The 27349-nt window shown below is 41.6% G+C and overlaps 1 protein-coding gene across 4 annotated transcripts in view; it reads right to left on the reverse strand.

Annotated features, from left to right (window-relative positions):
- Positions 1–803: 803 nt before the first annotated feature.
- LOC141353302 (kelch-like protein 33) overlaps positions 804–27349 on the reverse strand; it is a 91790-nt gene continuing 65244 nt past the window's right edge. Inside the window, exon 4 of one of the 4 annotated variants that reach the window (XM_073859783.1) lies at positions 804–1282. In XM_073859783.1, the coding sequence (XP_073715884.1) occupies positions 1153–1282 (130 nt within the window). In that variant the 3' untranslated portion in view covers positions 804–1152. Of the gene's footprint in view, positions 1897–22969; positions 27109–27349 lie in introns of those variants that run through there. The other 3 variants (XM_073859786.1, XM_073859782.1, XR_012360334.1) reach the window with 3 other exon arrangements.

The raw sequence follows: 27349 nt of genomic DNA on the forward strand, positions 1-27349 counted from the left end.
TTAGTACTTCACATTTTCAAGAAACATCATTCTGTTTGATTTATAAGCTTGTTTCCTCACGGGGACATCAAAATGTCCCCACAAGGTCACAAAAACACTGGTATTCCTATCTTTGTGGGGACAATTGGTCCCCACAACGTGATAATTACCAGGTACACACACACACACACACACACACACACACACACACACACACACATATATGTGGTCTATGCATATATTGCAATATATCAAAGCATATAAAGACAAACTATTACATGAAAAAATATCATGCCCTTCTTGTTCTTGATTGCAATATATTTTGTATCATAAATACACGTATGGTTTATGCATATATTTTAATATATTGGAAAATATAAATATTAAATCCCATATATGGGAATATCTTGCCTAACAGCATGATATTTTCCAATATACTGCAATATATTTTTGTTTCGTAAGGGATTAAGACCCTTTATACCAATATGTCACAAATTTACTCAAATCAATGAAGAGCACTAACAAAGAACCATTCTTACAGATCATTAACTAAAAAAGTGTGTTTAGGGTTTAGTTACTAAAGATTAGGACAAATATGATGTTATTTAATGTAAAACTATGTGAGGGACGTGGCAGGGATTTGAGCAGAAATGTTGGTTTTCCAGGGAAAAGGCCCTAATTGTTTCCTTTCTCTAGTCTAGGGGTTTGGGGATGAAGTAACAAGATCTTCTATCCCAGCTCTAATAAAACAAACACCTGATATTTCAGTAAGGGTTACACAATATCAGGACTAGCACCATTAAGAGAGACAGAGTACCCAAAAGTAAGCTTCATAGATTTATTAGAGATAAATAAGGTAAAGGCAAAGATTAAGCAAAATTAGTAAACAAAGAATCCTCTGGAGAGGGCCAGGCCAAAATAACAAACAAAATGGTCTCTTACTAAAGGATTTTAGCAAATAAATTCCCAAACAAAACAAAATGAAAGACACTTAGCTTAACTCTCTACTGGACTAAAACAAACAAAAGAAAATGTAGAAGGGTAAAAACCCAAATAAACTGGCGCCCATCTCCCTACACAGCTTTTAATCAAACTCAAACACATTTTTGCAAACACACCACAGGTTCACAAACTAAAACATTGTTCACACTGTCAGTCCATATCCGATTTGACTCACTGTCCATATTGTGTATCACAACTGTTCAGATCCGATCTGTGCATCCTGTTGCATTCTGCTGTTTCTGGATTATTTGCACTTTCTATGGCAATGACGTCGCGCTGGCACAACAATCTGCCTCGATGTCTGAGAGAGAGAGAGAGCGAGAGAGAAAGAACCACCTACACAACATTTTATTAAATTATTTATACTAATATGGCAAATATATCTGTTTAAATTCTTATTTTCTAATATGAGCTGGCAGATAAAGAAGGCACGCCCGAGTGTCTGTGACGGGGCCTGGCATGTTGCCCATGCTCTGCCATTTCTGAGTGACAGGGTCATAGCGGTGAGCAAGCCTGGCCTCGCTGTAATCCTCCTGGCAATAACCGCCTAAAATATACAGCTTCTCCTCCAAAACAGCAGAGGCTGATCCAACATGGGGGATGGGAAGAGGGGTGAACACGGTCCAGATATCTTGGATAGGGTCATACATCTCGCAGGCCATTTGATCTGTATAGAACTTACGTAGGTTGCACAATCCACCAACTACATAGAAATGTTTTTTTAAGATCTCCATGCAGTGCTGGGCTCGGTCATGGATCATCTCAGCAAGATGGTTAATTCCCCTCACTGGATGGTAGTGAAACATGGACACCAGGCATTGGTATTTGCAGTTAAAGCCTCCCGAAATGAAAATCTCAGCTCCCGAAACTACAGCTGCATGGCCACTTAGGGCTTGGTCCAAAGGATGAGTGAAACTGACACATAGAAAAGTAAAGAATTGGATCTCTTTAACAGAGCTAAGAAAAGATATAAAATTTGCTGAAATGTATTTTCTTCTCATCTACCATGTTTATCCAATCCACTTAATAAGTTTGAAATGTATGAAAAACCTGCTATTCCCAGGTTTAACTGCAAAAATAAGTAGTGGTTATGGTGGAAACCATAAATCATTTTATTGAGGCATCAGTTAACCTAAACCATTTAACCCTTGTGGGTTGTTGAGGCCATTTTTGTTTTTTTTATGGCTTAATTTGGCCACAGCTTTCTCTGTGTTTCAGCAAATGGAATGATTTTTGGTGACAAATCTTATATTTACGCATATTTTGAGAAAATGCTTTGAAATGTGAAAAAACATCAACAATATACCATGGGCAAATTTACTACCTTTTCGGGTTGTTCGTGTACAAAAAAGCCACTAAATTAAAGGGCTGTAAAAATGTATCATATGAATATTTTTCCAATTTCTTTTCATAAATCTGTTTATCGCCTTCAGTTCTAATAAAAACTACCAAATGTTTAAAAAAAATTCCATGATTTTAATTCTTTAATTGCCAAGCTCATAAGTGGTGTTATGGTAGAGAAATATTGAGTGTTTTATCACAAAAAAACTTAGACCCCAGAGGGTTAAGATTAGTATAAAGGTTTTATATGGTATACTTTTAATGTTTCTTATGGTTAAGGTCTAAATTAATTAGGTTGTCTCTCTGTTGCTTGCACATGACAGTGTTTTTCCACAGCTAGGCCTGGATGGGGGACGTGTGACCTTGGTAAGAATAGCAAGATAGCTTTATGATGCGTTAGAAAACAAAGGCACTGTGTTTTACCAGCAATGGCTGTCTTTTTGTGTAGCAACTTAAAGGTTGCAAAGATACAGGCACAGTACAAACAGATTCTTCGAATGGGAGGGCTACTAAAACTGGGGAACTATTTAAATCACTGAAAAACTCAGAACGGGGTCATTGTCATTATAATTTTACCAATGCAGGTACACCCTATGACCAGTATTGTATTTCAAGCTGTCTGACACAATTCTTTAATAAAATACTTTGAAGAGAATTTTGCATCTCAATCGTCTCTGATTCTCCTGAAAAAACTGATTTGATGGAAAAAGCACACAAAATTACAGATTTTCAATATAAAAGAGACAAACATAAAAACTGATGCTGCACAAAAATAAAAAATGCATCAAATCCAATGTTTTTACCAATCTTTGACAAGCCCAAGACTGTGAGAAAGGTTTTTTAAAAATCCAGTCCACAATCTCTTTTTATATTGAAAATCAGTCAATTTGTGCCCCCCCCAAATCAGTGACAAATCAGTCACTTATGAACTTGGCAATTAAAGAGTTAAAATCATGGAAATTTTGTAAACATTTGGTAGGTTAGTACTGAGGTTAATCAACATATTTATGAAAAAAAAAGAAAAAAAAATCTGATACATTTTTACAGTCGTTTAATTCAGTCGTTTTTTTTACACCAAAAAACCAAAAAGATAGTGAATGGGAGCAACCCACAAGGGTTAACAAAACCTAAATTGTAAATTCTTTTGACAATTTCTTGTTTTTTGAGATTTATTCAGATGAACCAACCCGGAAATGGAATTTACAACCAGTGAATACGTCCGTACTTTCTGTAACAATTAAATAGGCTTTCAAGAGAGATCCCAAGGTCTAATCTGTCCTCAGATATCAGCACTGAGATATCAAAAGTCTGCAAAACATTTAGAGATTTTAAAGTAATCTCAAACATTTCCCATCAAATTCTTCTAAAACCAAATGGTCTAAACTTTGCTATTAATGTTAAGTTACATTAATAAACCTTTAACTGCTTGCCAAATGCTTACATTTATCAAACTTGAAACTTCAAATTTCAGACTTTAAGGGCTGTTTTCTGGACAGGATTTAGAATAATTCAGAACTAGGCCTTAGTTATATTAGGACCTTTAAGTAGTTTTAACAAACATAACTTACAAAAAACAATACTGGTGTTAACATTGAGACAAAACAATGGCATTGATATACGTTAACACTCTGAGGTCCAATAACGCGGTGCCGCGTTTTGACGTGTTTTCTCCTCATCAAAGCAGAATTAACTTAAAATACTCCATCATTAATAATCATACACTTCATGTTATACATCATTTGAAACTGTAAAGAGTCTTCTTTAATTTGTGTACATTCACAATAACAACAAATCTTTGTGTTTTTGTCAAATAAAGAAAATAAACAGGGTGCGTTACAAAAAACTAGGTGATCAGATTTAAAGACTTTACCGCATATTTGGATGTTAAACATTATACACATACGTGAGGAAGATCTTCATTTATGTCTGGACAATGAGGAAGAGTAAAGAAGCATTCATCTTTAAGTTAACCCAGAAGAACAATGAAAGACAGACTGGAGGAGGATAATATTCCTGAAGTAAGTAATTTATATTCATCTATATATTTGCTATCATGTAATATGCTTATGGCTTGTGCAGTTCAGCCTGCATATGTAACCTCAGCAGAATGCACACTTCGGATTGAGAAAAGGCCATTGTTTACAAACGAGGACGGCTAATGGCGTATAATTCTCTACATGCCGTGCAGTTTAGACAGAGTAATTCACTATCATGTATCCTTCAACTTTCAGTAAGGATGCTTTACAGGATATTTTAAGTCTGTGCTGTAATATGATTCCATACACACGCAATGCCATTGTTTACAAGCACCGTGTTGTTTACGAGCGAGTACTCCCACATGTGGACTCGATGTCATATGCAACATGTTTTAGAAACAGTTTATATTTGCTTATAGAAACACACGCATTAAAACAGTTAAAAACAGAAGCTATAAACAATCAGTCGATGGGCTTCTGAAAACAGCTTTTTATGTAACTAAGCACTGCAGATGTTCCTCTCAGGAGATGTTCTGAATGTAGTTAAATGTACATGATAGTTTATCTGAATTTAGTGTTATCAGTGATATTTACCCATCAGTTATGTATGTAAGCTTATGTGGTAGTTCTGTGGACAATATATGCTAACAGCTGTTTCACTAGTTCACCTGCACATTCAGGTCTTAATGATTTATGGTAAACAAACTTGGCTTGATGTCCTCGAAGGGAGCTCTGTACCTGAGCTCTGAACCTTCTGAGAGAGCGAACCAGAGGCTGCCTTATATACGCCCATGATAATGATGATTGACAGGCCTGAATGTTTAGGCTCCTCCCGAACCTACGTTTAGAACTACATTAATAACTTTCTTACATGTCTGTATCATTCTCATCAGTACAAAACCATGAAGTGGAAAGACAAATTCACACTTTTTGGACTTAAAGTTATATGATAACATGAGCCACATGAAGTTTATGTAATAGTTCATAGCAAAGCTCTGTTGTGTATAATTCAAAGTTTAAATTCCCTTTCAGTCGGTCACTACGACGTCACTTCATGACCAACGAATTGGGAACCGCTTCGCAGAGACCTATCTGCTTCGAGAAACTATTAAAACGCGAATGAACTTGGCATGCAGATATTAGCATCTGCCGGCGCCGCCCCGCGGCTCTGGTATTTAACAAGAGGCAGGTGCAGTTATCAAATCAGCTTTTTCGCTTAGAAAGCCTGCAGTGATCTGCATTTGAGAAGCAACTCTGCTCTTGGAAGAACTCTCTGTGTGTCGAAGTTGGTTGGACTACAGAACCTCGCGGCTGAATTCCAACTCTTGATCTCTTTTTTTTTTGGAGTGTGTGTGTCGCCTCTCCCCTGCGTACTCAACAACTCAGCACTAACATCTAACAAAGAGTACATTTCCCTAAAAGAGCTGCACGAGTTGAACAGCTGTCTCTAGAAAGACGAGTTCGCTCGTGTCACGGTCGATTGCGTCCATCGCATTTGGATGACTGGTACTTACGGTCTGCCAGGACAACGCAGGCTCAGGCACCAGTTCCGTAGGTGCAGTATGAGTTGACATGGTCGTGGTAAAGCCCGTTTTCCTCCCGGAACCGGCCGTTTCAGCCATCACCCCTCACCTCTCTTGATGGCGGATGGCAAAGGGTTATATCGATATCCCAACAGTGGAGCGGCCAGTTGCGATGCAGTTGTGTCCAGCCGGTGTGGCTTCCACCTGGAGGGACCAACCGACCCTTCCATCACGGGCCTTTAGGCATACCTCTGCTTTGACAGAGAGTGCTTACTGGGCTTGTGGGGAGGCCGCTTCTGCGGTGCACGCAATGGTGTTGCTGCAGGTCCACCAGGACAAGGCACTGAGGGATCTGCACGAGGGAGGTCACTTCGAGGGTGTCCTGTTGCGGCCGCCTCCGTTCCTCACCGGGCCACTTCTTCAAAGAAGCGAGGAACTGGTCGTCAGCAGTCCGCCCGGCCCACTACACGAAGAGGAAAAAGTAAATCAACGCGGCCCTGAGACGGGCGACCTGGAGATGGTGGGGATCGCTCTTCAGGAGATGGTGAAGGCACCACTCCCCCCGGAGGAGGGCCGGGTGGGGAATCCTTGGTTTCATTTTGTTTCTGTTCTGTCAGAAACGAATTCCCCCGTTTTCCAGAGGATATCAGTCTCTCCAGCTCAGCCACCCATCTGCGGAGTTTGGTGAGTGTTTCACTACACAACACTTCTGTCAGTGTGCCCAAAGAGAGCGCACTGACGATCACCCCTCCTCCGCTCGCCGCGCGTACTTCGATTGTGCTGTTAATACCTCTCGTTCTGTTTCTGGAGGCTTGGAAAAGCTTCCTAGCCCGTCACATTGGCTTTTACGCACAATTCGGCTCAGCTATATGATTCAATTTGCTCGGCACCCTCCCAAATTTGCGTGCATTTGCTTCGCTACAGTGAAGGGCTTCTACAGCCCTTACTTCATTGTACCCAAGAAAAATGCTGCACACAAGAGTATATCTCAAAGCATTCGTCCAAATGTTTAGTCTGCAGCCATAAACCTGAAGGACGCATACTCTTATGTCTCGATACTTCTACGACACAGGCCGTTTTTCCGTTTTGCATTCGAGTGGTGTGTGCATTCTGGCATATCTTGATGATTGGCTCATAATAGCACAGTCTCATCAGATTCTTTGCACTCACATAGATCGTGTGCTCAAACACCTCACCCTTCTCGGTGTTCAGGTCAACTGGGAAAAGAGCAAACTTTGCCCCACGCAGAGGATCTCTTTTCTCGGTATGGAACTGGATTCGTTTTTTTTAACTGCATGTCTAACAGAAGAGCGTGTACAGTCCATCCTGACTTGCCTAAACACATTCAAAAGACAAGAGCGCGGTCCCGCTGAAACAATTTCAGAAGCTCCTGGGACATATGGCTGCAGCAGTGGCTGTGACACCACTTGAGCTGCTCCATATTAGACCGCTGGGGGGCCACGTATGACGGGCTTACAGCCTCAGGGTCTGTACGTCACCCCAGCTGCACTGGCAAATAAATTGCCTTGAGTTGTGGGCTGTTTATCTTGCTCTCGTCCGTTTCAGCAACGAGCTCCAGGGCAAAGATGTATTAGTCCGCACCGACAATATTGTGGCAGTTGCATATATCAATCACCAAGGCGGTTTACGCTCTTGTCACCTGTTGCATCTCACCCGTCATCTCCTCATTTGGAGTCAGAGGAATCTGAGGTCGCTTCGTGCCATTCATATATCGGGGTCGCTCAATACAGTGGCTTTCTCAAGCAGCGCGCCCCGGCGAGTGGCGACTCCAGCCCGAGTCGGTTCAGCTGATTTCAAAACGTTTTAGCAGAGCACAGATAGATCTGTTTACATCTCCGGAGACAACCCATTGTCGCCTGTTTTATTCATTGACCGAGGGAATGCTTGGCATGGACGCACTGACGCACAGCTGGCTGTGGGGTCTGCGCAAATATGCGTTCCCCCAAGTGAGCCTTCTTGCACAGACACTGTGCAAAGTCAGGGAGTACGAGGAGAGCATTCTTTTATGTAGCAGTTCTCTATGAACCTCCGACCGAAACACTACGGAGATTCCCAAGAGAATCTTAGATTTTAGCTCAAAAGGGAATATTATGTATAATTAACTGTAATTAACTATACAAATTTATCAGGTTTTACCTGGCGTAGCAGAATTAATAATAACAATTAATTAACCTGATAAGGAACACTGTGCCGTACACGGTACACCCCCTCCCTTGCACTTGAGGCTGCATTACGTCATTTTAACTTTGAAGCATTAAATCTTTAAAATATACGGTCATGTATGGAATTCTATTTGTGTCAAACCAAATGAACGCAACTTTTGCAAAAACAAACAAAAATATACATTGATAAAAGAAAAAAACACTCTGAAAATAAAAACAATCAACCAACCAGCAAAAAAAACAACATCATCCCCAAATATACTGCATTCTTTGTTTATGGTTTTCTAAGTTTCACTTTCACTAAACATAGTTTTGAATGTGCTGCAAGTGTTTTCATTTAAAATATACATTGATAAAAGAAAAAAACACTCTGAAAATAAAAACAATCAACTAACTAGCAAAAAAATCAACATCATCTCCAAATATACTGCATTCTTTGTTTATGGTTTTCTAAGTTTCACTTTCACTAAACATAGTTTTGAATGTGCTGCAAGTGTTTTCGTTTTTGCTTTCCAAGTTTTCGTTTGCACTTCGCAAATTTACGTTCTCCATTTTGATACTCATTGAACCGGAACCCCGGAACAGAAGGTGGCGGTAGTGCACCAATAAGCTGGATGCCAACCGCTGTTAAAAATAACAAGAAGAAGAAGACGATCGGACGCTGTTTTTCAGCGGAGCTGCAAGTAGTCTAAACAAACCGTAATAAGAGTATATTCAAGAACATTAATGATAAAACACAGATATTTTACACATCAGCAGAAGAATAACAATAGTTCAAGATGAGTAATCGGGAGGCTCACGGTCCGGAGCATTAACACCATCCTTCTCGGCCGGACAATCGAGGCAGCCCGAGGCAAGCTCTCAATAACCATCAAAATAAATAAAATAATCACACTACAAATTTTTCTAATGTGAAGACTGCAACAGTTGTGTTAAACTGTATATGAATGGAATTGCGTTTCTCAAAGCAGAGCAAAGATCGTAACGTAACAGACTATTTGTTCCATAGTTTACTTTGGCACATATGTTAGGCTTACAATGGATATGTGAAACACAAAGATAATGATCTTTATTTAATTGTGGGTAGGAAAACAATTTTATCTTTGCTATTGTCCACACAAAAACAAATGTAAGATTTTAGCCTAATTCCGCTTTTTATTTTATATTACTTATCAGGACCAAAGAGTGTCATTTCTCCAGTTAGGCACTGAACCAGTTCATGTTGTTCTCTGTATATAAAATACCACTTTAAAGGGGCTTTGGTATATTTTTTAGGTGTTTTTAGTTGATGTTTTTATAATATTTGAAATGTAACAAGTTCAGCATAGAATTCATGTTAGCTATTCCTACAAGAACAAGTGTGAGAACATATTTTGCAGCGTATGTTAAGTTTAAATCAGTTTTAATTCAAATCAATGAATCTTTAATGCACGTTTACAAAAGCACCGTGCTACATAAGGTTAAAATGAAGCCTTGAAAGTGGTAGTCATGTTTGCTGTTACTGATGGGACAGAAAGCTCTCTTTGAAAAGATAACATTTTAAAGATCTTTACTTGTGTTCAGAAGATGAACAAAAGTCTTAAGGGGTTGGAACGACTTGATGGTGAGTAAATGACGACAGAATTGTCTTATTTAGGTGCATATCTGCACCACATCTGGTGGTATTCAGCCTACCTGCCCTTAATGTTGAAATGCCACTAATTTGGTTTCCATAATACTTCACATGATGATTTACTATGGACAAACATTTTTTTAATAAGCTATGATTTGACCATACTTCTCTCTTTTTTTTTTTTTTAGAATTGAGCCTCTATGGTGTGATGTTTGGTCAGCCGTCTCTTGTACTATGAAGAACTGCAATGGAAGAAGAGACAGTGCTTGATTCGGCAGGTGAACTGCACCTATTTTGTAAGACCAGATTTAATTTTAGAATATTTATCAAGAATAAATGTTTCATTTTTCATCTTTTATTTTTATTCATAATTCTAGCTGGGTAGGTAGCATGACATTAAACTATTAATAAACAACAAAAACACTGTAATAATACATCCTTCCCCCGACACTTTTTTTGCAAAGTCATTACTCATTATCATAGTAAGTAGTGTGCTGTCCCCCTCCCCTTAAAGGTCTCAAGACTCATCCAATGCCATGTGTAAATATGGCCTATGTTACATGAGATTGGAATGACATAAAGTAAATATCAGGATTTTATTCTTGACATTCATGTACTTGCATATAGTTACTTTGGCATTATGTAATTATGTGTCCTTAGAAATTTATCAAACTAAATTTGGTTAGCATTATAACACATTGTTTCTTTTTCAGATGGTGGAGCAACTTCTTCACGGGGAAATTGTTGACATTGTCACAGAGGATGATGGTGTGGTCGTGGTGCCAGAGATCTATTGTCCTTTGTCAGACCAAAAGCCTTTGATATCACCATTGAATGTCCAGGAGTTATACCAACAGACACTCTGGGCCCTATCTTGCACCCAGCGCAATTGACTTTGTCAGTGACGCATGTATCATTTCGTATTTTGCCACGGCGCACAGCGGGTTTTTCCCTCCACAGACGCACGTCGGCAAACTAGGGAATGAACTTGCGCTCCCTGGGTGGTTCAGCGCAAAAAAGGAGGCGTGGTCTGGCGAAAACCATCTCTTATGCTAATTTGCAGTTTCAAAAAACAATTGCGCTACTAACCAAAAAAAAACTAGTCTAAAGTCAGTGGCGCGTTGCGCGTTGTTCATTATGCTATTTTAAGGGCGCATGCTTGACCATAATGTATAGCGTGCACAACGCGCATTGCTTATCTAATCTACACAGATGCAACAGTTATTTTTGCAAATCATAAATTGTTACAATAAAAAATATAAGATAAGGGAAATCATTAAATCATAAATTGTTACAATAAAAAATATTAATACATGAGATAAGGGAAATCATTGTGGTGAGCATTGTGGTGATAGTTTTTATTTATTGTGTGGCTGCGTTAAAAAATTATCATGCAAATAATGATTAAAATATTTTCATAAGTTTGTTGTGTGGCTGTATTACGTTTATTTCATCTAAATAATTAAATAACTTAATAATTAAAATGTTTTCATAAGAAACCTTAATGTATATGAACTTGATTTGTAAGTGTACTTTGGGGTTGGACCTTGCTTGCGTTTCTTGTGTCCGATTTCAAAGCACCCAAACCCTTTCAGCGGTGAGGGTGGACGCAGCGATGTCCTCCTGTGTGCCCGGCGTGCCCGATTTATGCTGGCAAGCTTGGAATCCCCCCGTCTCCTGACATCAGTGTAGTGCTTGGAGCAGCTGATGAGACAATTGCGGCTATTTCCTCTCACGCCTGTTTAACCGACGCTGATGTGGGCGGGTTTCTCCTATCCCCATACAAAACAACTTCTCTGTCTTTGACTGCTCTTACAAGAACGTGGGTCTCCTCAGCTGTGAACCGCTCCTGGCGTGCGCCTGGTAAATCCGTCATAATAATAGCAACCCGCCATGGAACTTGCGCCCTTGCGTTTAAAGGGAATGTTGGATAGTGTTCTGATTGGTTTATTTGACGTTACGCCCAAACCACACCTATGAATAATGAACCAACTGGGCTTCCCCTCTTATTGTGTTCAGATTCATATGCATCTGCAGGGTTATTCATGCCAACACTTTATAGCGTTGTGCTGGTAATTTATCTTTATATATCATGCCTTCTCACTGCGTCTGTCAGCCTGTGCTTTACATATCTGAGAGTCAACGCAGCTAAACATGAAGGACTAATGCAATGCAAGACATTATGCATGTTATATATCGGCATATGGATGATTAGATTAGAAACTGCTTTCTGTTTGTGTGTTTAAACATCAAGACATAGAAAATGTACTGTCTTCCATTTTCTGTTGTGTAATAAATCAATAGGAAAATCACTTTAAACCATTCAACCATTTAATTTGAGAAATAACTTTTTTGTAACAAAAATATTTAAGACTTTTTAAACCATTTAGTAGCATGTACAATCACAAGTGTTTTTTGTCATCCTCATCCCATCTCCATGTTGTTTCTTTATTCTGCTGAACACAAGACATTTTAGAAAAAGAAGACATTTTAATAAATGATGGTTAGCACACACAAGACTGTACCCATAGACTTCCTTAGATTTTATTTGTACTTTAGAGGTCAATGGGTACACTCTCCTGTGTGCTTACCATCATTTATCAAAATATCTTCTCAGCAGAATAAAGAAACTTAAACAGGTTTACAACAACATGATGTTACGTCCCGGGGTTGTCATGGTTCTGTGTGTGTGTGTTCTCACCTTTGTGGGTGTGTCATACCCTCTTGTGTGCACCCGCCCTGCGTTCCAGTTCGTTTTTTTATGAACTTCCCTCGCTAACTTCCCTTAGTCTCGTTCACTCGGATGTACGTCATTGCTTACATTGTACACTACTGCTAGAACACTTGAAGTGGGTTCAAATGGATCGCCCTAAGCCCTTGATCACATGGAAAGTGGAGACCGCCCCCTCTATGTGCAAAGCGCGAGTTGCTGAAGTGACGTCACAATCGTGTTGCATTGTGGGATATGAAGCTGCATGAAGTGTACATATGAAGCAGACTCGCTCCCTCGGTCAAAATTGAGGGAGTGAGGGTCTGTCCATACAAACTTCCCTCGTCCACTTGACGAAGTGGAACGCACTTCAAAATGGCGACAGGGATTCACCAGAGGGGAAGTGCTTAGGGAAGTTCGCGAGTGAGTGTCTAAAACTGGAGTGGAACGCACCCCCGCTCTCTCCCTTTCGTCTGCTGCTTAATTCCAGCTGCCGCTTATTTCCTCTGCCTATTTAATCTTCTGTGTGTGTGCGTGTCTCTTTGCGTGCTCGTGTTGTTTTGTCCGGTTGATCATTGCCATGTTTTGCTGCTCTGTTTCATTTTCTAGTCAGTGTTTTCCGAGTTCAGTGGTTGCCTCCAGGATTCGCTGCTTAACGTGAGCTCCCGGTTTAAAGTTCCCGTTTCATCGCAAGTGGATTAACCCTTTCGTCTCTCTCCAGTACATCCAGTGATTATCTCCTTCATCTGCCGGCTGTCGTGTGACTGTGAATTATCCTCTCCATCTCCAAGCGGGTGCTCAGTGTTTCTCGTCTTCAGAATAGAACCGAGGACTCATTGTGACTGTGGATTATCTAATTCTCTCCAAGCTGTGCTCGGTGTTTCTCGCCTTCAGAATAGAACCGAGGACTCTTCGGGACTGTGGACTATCACCTTCATTCCTGGTTGATCATCTGGAGAATAGAGGGTTGCCTATTTAAGAACTTTGGACTATAGCCTTTTTATACCTGGCTGGCCTTCGGGAGATTATTTATTGAGTGCCGCTACCGCTGTCTGTCTGACTTTTAATAAACTTTTTACTTGCATTAGATTCCGTGTCTGACCACCTGATTCCTAACACATGAGGCTGAGTAAATGATAGCAGAATTTTCATTTTTGTGTGAACTATCCCTTTAAGACTCTATAAACCATTCAGATGCATGTAAAATCATTAACAACTGTTAAACAGCATCTATAAATGATAAAAAAGACATTACTATTGGGAGAAACATTTTGTCTAGACACTTGAGTTCATTTTAACTGACACACTGTAAAGGTAAGCATCATGTTGCACTGCTGTTTCCATTCTTTCTTTAAATTCATTTGCTTGGCCTTTGTTGCAGGCATGTGTGATCAAACTCAGTTATTTTGAAGGCGTTTTTCTATTGACAGAAGCAGGTGCCTGTCAACCACTGCATGGGACAGAAAGTGCTGCCTTGTCCTGAGTTTCCCCGTCTAGGGCAGTAAAATAAACAATAAGCATTTAATGACATCACTACATATAGCACAATAATCATTCAACACAAATACTTTAAAGTGTATGACTTGTTTGTAACTAATTGTTGCTTTAGAAAACCGCAAGTTTACAAGGTTAACATTAGAACTCTGAAATTTTGAAGCTGGCCACCCTGTGCAAGGCTAACAGTAAAAACCTCTCCAGCAGCACATGAATAAAACTTGCAGTGGGATTATTTTATTTATTTTGATAGTTATATTACAAACTTACCTCAGCCTGCCTCGATTGTCCGGCCGAGGAGGATGGTGTTGATGCTCCGGACCGTGAGCCTCCCGATTACTCATCTTGAACTATTGTTATTCTTCTGCTGACGTGTAAAATATCCGTGTTTTATCATTAATGTTCTTTAATATACTCTTACAACGGTTTGTTTAGACTACTTGCAGCTCCAGAGTCCAGACATGTAAGCCCAGCTTAAACACAGCGTCCGATCGTCGTCTTCTTGTTATTTTTAACAGCGGTTGGCATCCAGCTTATTGGTGCACTTCCGCCACCTTCTGTTCCAGGGTTCCGGTTCAATGAGCTGTCAATCAAAATCTCACAAGCCAATAAGAGCAAACCGCTGTTAAGCCCGCCCCTCACGAGAGGATTGTGTCAAAATGGAGAACGCAAATCCGCGAAGCACAAACGAAAACCCGGAAAGCGAAAACGAAAACACCCGCAGCACACCCAAAACCATGCCAAGTGAAAGCCAAACCCAGAAAACCACAAACAAAGAATGCAGTATATTTAAAGATGATGTTAATTTTTTTGCTAGTTAGTTGATTGTTTTTATTTTCAGAGTGTTTTTTCTTTTATCAATGTATATTTTGTATCGTTTGTTTTTGCAGAAGTTGCGTTCATTTAATTTGACACAAATACAACTCCATAGTCATGCGGCACATTGTTGTAAAGCTTAGACTTTCGGGATTCCATTAAGCACACAAACCATGATATGATTTTTAGCAGACATAAAACTGTGATCTAGTTGTTAGTTACCTGAACCGGGCGGCGCCGATTTAGGATATTTACTTACCTTCAAAATCTTCCCTTTATCCGCTTCGGTGAAATTGTCCAAAACAAATTGTTCATAAATCCCCAAAAGTACAAGGAAATGGAATATCCGAGCCTTTTAATCCAAAACGATTTGTTGATCTCACAATCTTGATGTTTCTGGCCGAATTACGATGTAAATAGTGTATACAATTAGTTCACTAACGGACATTCGTTCGAATCTCGCTTTTCATTCACGATTAATAATGAATATATTCAAATATATATTCAAATTTATTGTGCAACATCTGAGGAACAAATACGCCCCATTGTGGAATTTCAGCCATTCCATAAGGGGCTACTATGTTCGTCCACCGAAGACATATATCCATAATCGTATATTAACGTCTAAGAAATGTTAATTTCATGGCCTTTAAAATTAACCTTCTCACTGATATACAGTGCTACTCGCAGCTTGTAGCTGGATCAAAAGGCAGAAATAGTGACTTTAATTTCATGAGCATTGAACACAGAAACAATTCAATTGTGAAATGCAAAACCAGTTTATTAACTACAAAACGAAGTAGTCACTCTGTCTCTCCACCATAAGCCACCGTTATGAGCAGATAACACCGTGCAATAATACTGAGGTATGAATATTTATCATTCTCGTGTAGGTTCTCGTCAAGATTATTTGAATTGAGAGTTTAATTTTTATGACAATTACAGTTTTCATTTGACCCGCCCATTACTGCTGATCAGATCGTGCATCGGAGCCAGTGGCGGTTCTACACGGAGGCCAATTCAATTCAATTCAATTCAATTCAATTTTATTTATATAGCGCCCCTCACAAGTGTCAATTGCTGCAAAGCAGCTCCACATGAGAAGATGCAGAGGAGAACACAGAAAATCAACAGATAATATAAGAAGTAGAGATAGCGGTTAAACCGTACAAGCGAGCATATTTATAATGTAACGTATACAGTAAAGTGCTAAGTTAAGCCAAAGTCTGCTGACTCTCCCCGGGACGAAAAAAACCCCCAGGAAAAAACCCAATGGGAAAAACTCCTAGAAGGACAAAAACCCCTGGGAGGAATTAATATATATCTATATATAGATACGGTAGGGATAGGAGGCGGGTAAGCGAATTAAATTTGTTTAGCCGGTGGTCGTTGGTCGGGCATCGGCCGGCCACCAAGCCGAAGGACAGCCAGCGGATCAGTGATGCGATGATCCCCACAGCAACAGGAACCGGGTCTGCCCGCCCCACCGTCCCCGTGGTGGAGGACGAGACAGGGAGAGAAAAACAGAATTTCCACCAGCGCAGGGGCCGCCCGCATGCAATGCAAGTGTCAAACATTATAGTGGTTCCAGACAGGCTAACCATTGCGGCAATAGTATATTACCCATATGAGGTATGTGAGTGCTTTGTTCTAGACAAACTAATTACAGCGGGAAAAGTACATTTACTGGACATTTTATGTGAATGCTTTGTTAAAGAAGAATGTCTTAAGTTTAGATTTAAATTGATCGACTGTGTCTGATACTCGAACACTACTCGGCAAATCACTCCAGAGCCCAGGGGCCAAGTAGGAAAAGGATCCACCACCCCCAGACACTTTTGATATTCTAGGGATAATTAAGTGACCAGAATTTTGTGAGCGCAGTTTACGTGATGGATTGTATTCTGATATTAGTTCTTTAATATACGAGGGCGCTAGGCCATTTAAGGCTTTGTAGGTGATTAGTAATATTTTAAATTGTATGCGATATTTAACTGGTAGCCAATGTAAAGATGCCAGAATTGGACTGATGTGGTCATACTTTTTAGATCGAGTAAGCACTCTTGCGGCTGCGTTTTGAACCAGCTGTAGCTTGTTTACCTGATTTGCATGGCATCCCCCGAGTAACGAGTTACAATAGTCTATTCTAGAGGTCTTAAAAGCATGGATAAGCTTTTCTGCGTCTGATGCAGACAGCATATGGCGTATTTTTGAGATATTTCTAAGATGGAAGAATGCTGTGCGGCAGACGTTGGCGATATGACTATCGAAAGATAGATTGCTGTCGAACATTACGCCTAAATTCTTAACCGTGGAAGATGGCACCACCGTGCAGCCATCTATGGGCAACTTGTGATCTGACATATTATGTTTGTAGCGATTCGGTTCAATAATAAGTATCTCTGTCTTATTGGAGTTTAGCATAAGAAAGTTTTGTGCCATCCAGTCCCTAATATCACTAATGCAGTCTGTTAGCTTAGAAAACTGGTGGGCCTCGCTAGGATGCGACGAGATGCAAAGCCGGGTATCATCCGCACAGCAGCGAAAACCCATGCCACGCTTCCTGACAATGTCTCCCAGAGGCAACACACACAACGACAACAGGACAGGGCCCAGAACTGATCCCCGAGGCACGCCGCATCCAACGGGAGAGTGATATGACTCCCCCTCATCCACACAAACAAAGTGATATCGATTGGTTAGATACGATCTGAACCAGGCTAACGCCTGACCACTGATGCCAACATAGTTTTCTAGTCTATTGAGTAAGATTGTGTGATCTATTGTGTCAAAGGCTGCACTAAGGTCTAGTAATATAAGGATTGAGATTTCACCACGATCGGATGTTAATAGGAGGTCATTTGTAACTCTAAGCAGCGCTGTCTCTGTGCTATGGTGGGGCCTGAATCCTGATTGGAACTTTTCATATGTATTATTATTTTCTACGAATGTGCGTAGCTGGCTTGCCACTACTTTTTCTAATATTTTAGAAAGAAAAGGTAGATTTGAGACCGGTCTAAAGTTATTAAGATCTCCCTGGTCAAGGCCCGGTCCCCCAATGAGCGGTCCAACAACTGCCAGCATGAAAGCCGCCGGAACGTATCCCAACTCTAGAGATGAGTCAAAGACACCAAGTACCGTGTCCGACACTACATGAAACACCTCCTCTAGTAACCCTGTGGGAACGGGGTCTAGTATACAGGACGATGATTTGGATGACGTTACTAGTTTAGAGAGCTCTTCTATTGTAGTAGGATTAAATGACTCAAGATGTTCGCCCGGCAATCCAGCGGAAAATGTACCACTGGGCAGAGTGGTGGCCGCCCGCGTAGTTTTTATGTCCTCCCTAATAAACACAATTTTGTTAGCAAAGAAGTTTCATGAAGTCATCACTATTGTGTTGGAGTTTACTATTGGTTTCTGTTTGTTCTTTGTTTCTAGTCAGTTTCGCAACTGTGCTAAATAGGAAACGAGGGTTGTTATGATTTTCTTTAATAAGCGTACTGAGATAGGCAGATCCGGCAGTTCCAAGAGCCTGTCTGCAGTGCTGAACACTCCCCCCCCACGCCGAACGCCACACCCCCAACCCTGTGCCTCGGCAGTCTCTTTCCATTTTTCTAGATACTTTTTTAAGGGCTGCAGTATGATGGTCATACCATGGAGCTGGCGGTTTTTCTTTGATTCTCTTTTTTCGAATGGGAGCAACGGCATCCAACGTGCCAGAGCAGACGCCGTTCAGGTTTTCTATTATAATATCTAGATCTTCACGGTTATCTGCTACATGTTTCATTTGAGACAGGTCTGGAAGAGTGCTAATAAAGCTATCTTTAGTGGTGGAAATTATTGTTCTGGCTAATCTGTAGCATGTTGTAGACCGAGCGGTCCCATACAGAAGTATTGTGTATGACAGAAGGCAACGGTCCGAAACGGCATCGCCCCGGGGCGATACATCGATGTCATTAATATTGAGTCCGAGTGACAGAATTAAGTCTAGTGTGTGATTACGAGTATGCGTGGGCCCCGACACGTTTTGTTTAATGCCGAGAGAATTTAGAACATCCATAAACGCACGTCCTAATGCATCTTTTGGATTATCCACATGGATATTAAAATCACCAACGATAAGAGCTTTATCTACAGTGACTGTTAGCTCAGATAGGAAGTCTGCTATTTCTTTAAGAAAATCTGTGTGGTGGCCCGGAGGCCTATATATGGTAGCTAAAATGAACGAAAGCCGTTTGTTGTTGCGATCAGTTATTTCCATATTTAACAGTATTATTTCAAACGAATTAAATTTTAGGTTGGATTTATGGTTTACTTTGAATATTTCACTGTATATTGTAGCTACACCACCCCCTCTCCCCTTTAGATGAGGAACATGTTTATAATAATGTGGGGTGGATTTGTTTAAACTGGTGTAATCTTCTGCTTTAAGCCAGGTTTCTGTTAAACAGAGTGCATCTAAGTTTTGGTCAGTAATTATTTCATTGATAATAGGGTGGCCCGTGCCTCTGTAGACAAGTCCCTGGCCACCCCTGTGGCCACCCCGTGCTGACCAAATAAAAAAGTATACATTTATTTTGATTTTACACGAAAGCGCCAAAAGCGGAACTAATCCGACGCATAACGTTCTAAACGGGCAAATTAAAGCGGCGCACCCAATCACTGTAGCCGGCTGCGGGTGCTGCTCGGCGAGTGTCTCAATTCGTTCCCAATTTTCAGATGTTGAGAATGTGTATGCAGGTTTGGGCACAGGTAAGGACTCTAGCTCACTTGACATTGGGACATTGTTCACTTGTTCTCCTGTGACGTGGCTGCTTAAAGCAACACTATGTAGTTTTTTTATCTTTAAATAATGTCTCTAAAATTATTTCAGTGATAGAACAACTTTTAACTGGACAAATTGTACTGTTGCTGCAACCTGAGCAGCCTCCTAGCTGCTACAAGCACACTCTGAAAGTGGCGGTGAGAGGGGAGAGGGGGTGGTGTAGCTACAATTTACAAAAATTCGAAATCGAGACACCACCCCAGAGCGACGCAGCCCCAGACCACCGCCCTGTCTCACACACGGCACCTCCAGATATGATCACTCGATCCACAACACGCCACCGACCAGCCAGAACAACAATTTCCACCACCAAAGACAACCCCACCAGCACTCCTCCAGACCCGTCCCAAACGAAACATGCAGCAGACAACCCCGAAGATCCAGACACTGCAACAGAAAACCTGAACAGTATCCGCTCCAACACGTTGGATGCTAGGCTGCTAGAAAAATGGAAAGAAACTATAGAAGCACAAACCTAGAGGCATGACGTGCAGCACGGAAAGAGAGCGCCAAACACCACAGACAGGCCACAAAAATCGCCAGATCCACGTATCTCAGCAATCTTACCAAAGAAAATCACAACAACCCTCGCTTCCTCTTTAGCACAGTTGCGAAACTGACTAGAAATAAAGAACAAACAGAACCCACTAATAAACTCCCACACAATAGTAACGACTTCATGAACTTCTTTACTAAGAAAATTATGATTATTAGGGAAAACATTGTAGGTACCCAAGCAGCCACCACTCTACCCAGTAATACATTTAACGCTTGCCTACCATACGAACATCTTGAGTCATTTAAACCTACTACAATAGAAGAGCTATCTAAATTAGTAGCGTCATCCAAATCATCGTCCTGTATATTGGACCCTGTTCCCACAAAATTACTCAAAGAGGTATTCCCTATAGTGTCTAACCCAGTACTAAATGTCTTTAACTCATCATTAGAATTAGGCTACATTCCAACAGCTTTCAAACTAGCAGTTATTAGACCGCTCATTAAAAAACCAAACCTTGACCAGGGAGATCTAAATAACTTTAGACCAATCTCAAATCTCCCTTTTCTTTCCAAAATATTAGAAAAGGTAGTGGCAAGCCAGCTACGCACATTCCTAGCAAACAACAGTGCGTATGAAAAGTTCCAACCAGGACCCAGGCCCCACCACAGCACAGAGACAGCGCTGCCCAGAGCCACAAACGACCTTCTCCCAACATCCGACCGTGGCGAAACATCACTCCTTATATTATTAGACCTTAGTGCAGCCTTTGACACAATAGATCACACAATCTTACTTAATGGGCTAGAAAACTATGTTGGCATCAGTGGTCAGGCGCTAGCTTGGTTCAGATCGTATCTAACCAATCGCTATCACTTTGTTTATGTAAATGAGGAGGAGTCACATCACTCCCTGGTTAAATACGGCGTACCGCAGGGATCAGTTTTAGGTCCTATCCTGTTCTCGTTATATATGTTACCTCTAGGAGACACCACCAGAAACCACAACATACAGCCTCACCGCTATGCAGATGACACACAGCCCCACATCTCCCCACATCCCAGCGAAACACACACGTTTTCTAAGCTAACAGACTGCATTAGCGATGTTAGTGACTGGATGGCATATAACTTTCTTAAGCTCAACTCCAATAAGACAGAGATACTTATTATTGAACCGAATCGCTACAAACACAACATGCCAGACCAGAAGTTGCACATAGATGGCCGCACCGCGGTGCCATCCTCCACGGCCAGGAACCCAGGCGCGATGCTCGACAGCAACCCATCCCCCGACAGCCACATCGCCAACATCTACCGCACAGCACTCCCCCATCCCAGAAACATCCCGAAAACACGCCACATACTGTCTACATCCGACACAGAGAAGCTTATCCATGCTTTTATGACCTCTAGAATAGACTATTGTAACTCGCCACCTGGGGGACGCCACGCAAATCAAGCAAACAAGCCCCAGCTAGCCCAAAACGCCTCCGCAAGGGTACCCACTCGATCCAAAAAGCACGACCACACAAGCCCAACTCCGGCATCCCCACACCGGCCACCAGCCAAACATCGCATACAATTCAAAATAACACCAATCACCCACAAAGCTCCAAATGGCCCAGCACCCCCATATCCCAGAGAACCACCATCAGAATACAATCCATCACGCACACCACGGTCGCAAAATTCCGGTCCCCCGACCATCCCTAGACTATCAAAAGTTTCCAAAAGTGGAAGATCCCCCCCCCACCCAGCCCCCAAGCTCCGGAACGATCCACCAACCGATGTCCGAGAACCAGACACAGTCGATCACTTCAAATCATTTTTAAATCTTGTTTTCGTGTGTCTTGTGAATAGTATGCCATACAAACCCGTTTGCCACTGAACCTGCATTAACGATGACAGTGGGGCCTCCAGCCTTAGTCAAACGGGTTGGCACGTATGGTTGGGTTGTGATTTTGGCGCTTTCTTTGTCTTGCGAATAGTATGCCATACAGACCCGTTTGCCACTGAACCTGCATTAACGACGACAGTGGGGCCTCCAGCCTTAGTCAAACGGGTTGACACGTATGGTCAGGTTGCGATGTTGGCGTTTTCTCGTGGTCTTATAAATAGTATGCAATATAGACCCGTTTGCCTCTGAACCTGCATTAAAGACGACAGTGGGGTTACAGGCCTTAGTCAAACGGGTCGACAGGTTTCATTTTCTCTTAAAGACCGGAAGGTGACCCTTAGTTACCATATATACCGTCGCAGTGGGCCCCCAATTGGCAAAATCCTCAACTGTGGATAATATAATTATGCCGCAATAGTTAGTCTGTCGGAAACTAAGCTGATTAAAGCTCACGTAACACACGCTGTTTCTGCATTTCTGATGTTAATCTGGAGTACCTATAGAGTAGTATGACATCCTTTATATCTCTGAAGAGTCTTTAGTTTAATCAGATTTATAAAAGAAAGATTAGCTTTACCGAATCTTTCCGATAACGTACGAAAAAATGAAGAAGGAGGAGTTACTACCACAGGAGAAGCGAGTACGATTCATGCAACACTATACAACACTGTTTTAACTTATGATTCACTACATGTTCGTGTCATTTATATAATATACACGCGCTTATTTCCAACATAAGACAGAAGTCTGTCTTACCACGTGTAACTCGTCATGACCCGGTTCTGAAAATCCACAGCATCAAACACACACGCAAAACTCCGCTGCTAATCCAGATAATAAACTATATCCATTGTTTCCATAAGGCTGGATGTCTTCTCCTTACATCCGAAAACACACTTCTTGTTGTGTCATTGTTGACTTTTGAAAGTAAACAAAGCTGAGTGGCGTGATAAGCTGTTAGCAAGCTCTAGCGTCTCCCGCTGACTGACGGCTGGGCGGGGTTTTCCGGGGGAAGTTTTCCGGCGGAAGCCCATATAAAGAAGTTATACGTATCGAAAACCCCTGAAACGTCAGTTAGAACTGTAATCGAAAAAAACTAGCCGAAACTTGTACGAACCCTGGCGAAGTGCATTCGGCACAGAAATACTCTGAAACACGCCCAACTGCTGTTTTGACACTTTGCCTACATTTAGCATGAGGAAACAACTCTATAACTGTGTTAATAAGTCAGAATGCTTGAAATACCATTAAACCCCCCCTTTAAACCACATCACTGTGTGACACCTGCACCACATGCGAACGGCCCCCACGCCAATATGACCCTGCCCCTCTCTCCCTGTCCCGTCCCCAACCCCGAGGACAACGGGACAAACAGACCCAGCCCCAGCAGATGCGAAAGTCGGCACACCTCTGATTAGAGATGGGAATCGAGAACCGGTTCTACTTAAGAACCGGTTCCCAGTGAATCGATTCCTTTGAACCGTAAGCATGCCTGCTTAACGATTCCGCTTATCGGTTCCGCTCATTGCAAATGTGTCATGACGTCACACACATGCTGTGTTGTTTTGGTTTAGAACGCAGCAAACATTGCATCGAGGCAGATCCAAAGTTTGGTTATATTTTGTGGTGGGCAGAGCGAGGCTTCGCGAAACACTGAAACAGTTGAATCAGTAACTTATATTTCACGCAAACATACGACAATACGGTCGCGTTGCAGGAGGTTGCAGGACTGTCGCGTGTTTGATACACTATTACACAACAACACCAGTGAGTCAAGCACCAGCGGAGCTAACTGGACGCCATCTGTTATTAATGCAGAAGGTAATGTGTTAATGTTAATGTGAGCACCATTTCATTATGTAAACTTTTACCATACGGATAATATCCGGTGTCACTGTCCATCAAATTGCTGATGGCCAGAGTCTGGCTGGCTCTCACACTGGCTCAGAGAGATTGCAAAAAGTATCTCTCGTGCACCTCTAGCTACTCCGTTTACAGAGGCAGGGAGGAATAAAATGACCGAGGTGAGGATAAACACATTTCACCGAGCAGTAGAGGCGGACACTACTTAAGTATTTCTACTTAAAAGTACATTTTCAAGTATTTGTATTTTATCAGAATGTATTTTTTTGAAAACATACATTCCAAAGCATATTATCATAATTTTAACTCCACTACTACTTCATAATTTCAAGTTTTTGGTTTATATTTAATATTTAAGTACATTAAAAATCTAGTAATGTTTTTTACTTTTACTTAAGTAAAAAGTACTTTTACTCAAGAAAAGTAAAAGTACACAATTTTTATGTAACTATGTATTCAATCAATTTTAATATGCAATATAAATACACAGTATGATTCTATGCTTTAGAATGTAGTGAACATTTTTTAATAAAGTAATTTTTTTCCCAAGACAACACTCTGATAAAGCACAGATGCTTGGAAAATGAAAGTAGTGTCCACCTCTGCCGAGCAGTGACTAAGTTTGTGGTAAAGGGTTTGCATTCGTTTGCTACAGTAGATGCATCTGCATTTCGGTAGGTTAATTTGCTGTATTTTGTCCAGCATCATATCTTTTCAAAAGAAAATAACAAGTGCATGCATGACCAAAAGTTGCATGTTTTATGTCAGTCTAGTTCTGTTTTATTAATTCCTAGTCCTATCATATATTTACTGGTTGAGAAACACTGCCCTAGGCTATAGGTCCCTGGACTTTACTTTAAGAAGTAGCTCACCTACTTTTAAGTTTGTTCTGAGGTTGCTACACATAATGTGTGTATACTCTGTTCTGTGTCTTCTGAACAGATATTAAAGCGAGTTAATACAAAGATACAAATTTGTACTTATTCCCTCACCCAATGAGAATCGATAAGAGAATCGATAAGGAATCGGATCGATAAGCAACATCGATAATGGAATCGGAATCGTTAAATTCTTATCAATTCCCATCCCTCCCTCTGATCCACCGGTCGTCCCCCAACGTGATGCCCAGCCGATGCCCGACCAACGACCACCGGCAGAACCCGCTCAATCTTCGCTTAAATCTCCTTATCCGTTTATATGTGTGTGTGTGTATATACATATATATCTCCCAAGGGTTTTTCCCTCCCAGGACTTTTTTTAATTTCCCCGGCTAAACAGCTCGGGGTTCTTTTTCTCCTAGGGGGTTTTTCACCCCGGGGAGGCAGCCTTCCCGGGCTCCACCTAGCTTCATTTTCTAGACGTTACATTAGTAATATGCTCGCTTATAATGTCGAGTCATAGCCGCAGCAAATTTGACTGCTTATGCTATCGTGTATTATGTTGTGCTATCTGTCGTTTTTCTGTGCTTTTACCGCTTCCATTAATGCAAAGCTGCTTTGAAACAACCAAGTATTGTGAAAAGCGCTATATGAATAAAATTGAATTGAAAATTGAATTGAATAGGACTGATTGTCAGGTGGATGGGAATCACCTGTTGCAGTTGAACTTCAGTCTGGCTGTAAGACTGCACATTCAACATACACCTTTGGGGTTTAAGGGTCAGATTTTGGGCCTTAGCTATGTTCTGGAGTCTGGTGAAAAGCTGGGATGACATCAGCGTTAGGTCAGCTCCGGTGTCGACGAGGGGTTCTAGTTCAACCTCATTTTCTAAGGTGATAGATAGATATAGCTTTTTGGCTACTCGTCTTTCGATCAGGTTTCCCAGGAGGGAACTGGGGGCTTGGTACTGGGGCTGTTGTATTAATCGGAAGGCAGTAAAGGCTGGTTTCCTGTGACTCTGTAGGGAAAGAGACACTTAACACAGCACTCTCTGGTACTCGCAGGCTTTGGTTGGTTGGTGTTTGAGACATTGTTTGTGTGCCAAAGTCTTTGGTTTGTGGAATGAATAAGGAGTCGGGTTTGTCTTCGTGGTCCTCCTTGTGGGGCCTCTTTTGGATAAACTCCTTCAATATTCTCAGAATCTCTGCTGATTCAGACGTGTCTGTGTCACTCTGTTTCTGGGGTAGTTCAAACTTAGCCTTGCTCAGCGTGTATCGAGACTGGTCTCTTTGTTGACTGTTTGGACTGTTACCAGTATTTGATCTGCCAGGTGCAGGACGGTTACCTCTAGGTCGTCGGCCAGGTTCCCATGAGCCGCCACCCTTCTGGTTGTCTGATGAGTTTGGCCAGCTCCATGACCTCTCGGCGTGTCCCATTTGGTGCTTGGGATGGGCCCCTTCATGGCCGTACCATTCCTGGCTGGCTGTAAAGTCTCTTGATTCTCTTGGCCCTCTGTTGAAAGGTCTTTCACTGTGGCGCTGCCGTGCGCCCTCCAGTGGTAGTTCAGGGTACAGTTAAGAGACAGGGACAATGACAAGGTTTTTAACAGTCTTTTCAGAGGCCACTCTTTGTTTACCATAAGCTTTATGGGCCAAGTCCCGCAGCTGCCTGGTTGTCATAGTGCGAGGGCAGGCCATAACCCCTAAGTGTTGTTGAAGATTTCGCAGGAAAAGGGTCCTGAAGTTAAAGTCCTCCTCCATTCCTGGCTCATTTCGTGAGCCAAAGTAAGCTCGCCTGAGTCTGTTGTAGTAGGCCTGTGGAGTTTCGTTTCTGCTCTGTTTGAGGTCCATTGCTGTAACTAGTCCTTGTTCTGACTCTGGATCCGAAAACTCTTCTATTAAAGCCTTTTGCAGCTGCTCGTAATCCATCTTGACGTTTTTTGGCTGCCGGTCAAGGAAACTCCTCACCTCACGACTGGAAGTAACCCGTAGCAGATACAGTTTGTCTCTTGTGGTTACATTTGGGCAGTGTTTGCACATAAAAGTCAATGTCCTGCAGGTAAGTGTGGATATCATGGCCACCTGCAGGGTCTGGGGTAAATGTTGGAATATTTCTAGCCAGCTTGTCGAGGTCTTTGGGTGCCACGCCGTGCACGTCTGCAGGTGACCTCGGGAAATTTGTCTGTCCCCACTCCTCTGTGGTAGTGAGAGGTTCTGGGATGCTGGCTGATGTCTTTAACAGTGGGCTCTCGCCCCCCTTTTCAACAGAAAAGCTTTGGTGGGGGGGGGGGGTACGGGCTCACTGGTTGAATGAAAGGGAAAGGTTGGTTTTTCCCTTACTCGCCCAGCTTGCAGTTTATACGCATAAATAAGTTCTCTTTGAGAGGAGTCAAGGTCATCCCTAGCCTGGTCTCGTTGCTGAGCTAGAGCTCAATCTTCATCTCGAGCCGCTCGCAGGTGATTCTCACAGGCCTTCAGCTTGGCATCACGTTCCTTCAGTTCTGCCTTTGCTCTCACCAGAAGATGTTCAGATAGAAGAGAAAACACAAAGAGCCAATGCGAGTCAGCGAGCTACGGCAATAATATATATATATATATATATATATATATATATATATATATATATATATATATATATATATATATATATATATATATATATATATATATATATATATATGAAGAGTTTGGTTCCAAAACGCAATAAATCCATTTTGACAAATTTCTGTAAAAACGTGTTTTCTAT

Source organism: Misgurnus anguillicaudatus, chromosome 21, assembly GCF_027580225.2.
Source record: "Misgurnus anguillicaudatus chromosome 21, ASM2758022v2, whole genome shotgun sequence".
NCBI lineage: Eukaryota > Metazoa > Chordata > Actinopteri > Cypriniformes > Cobitidae > Misgurnus > Misgurnus anguillicaudatus.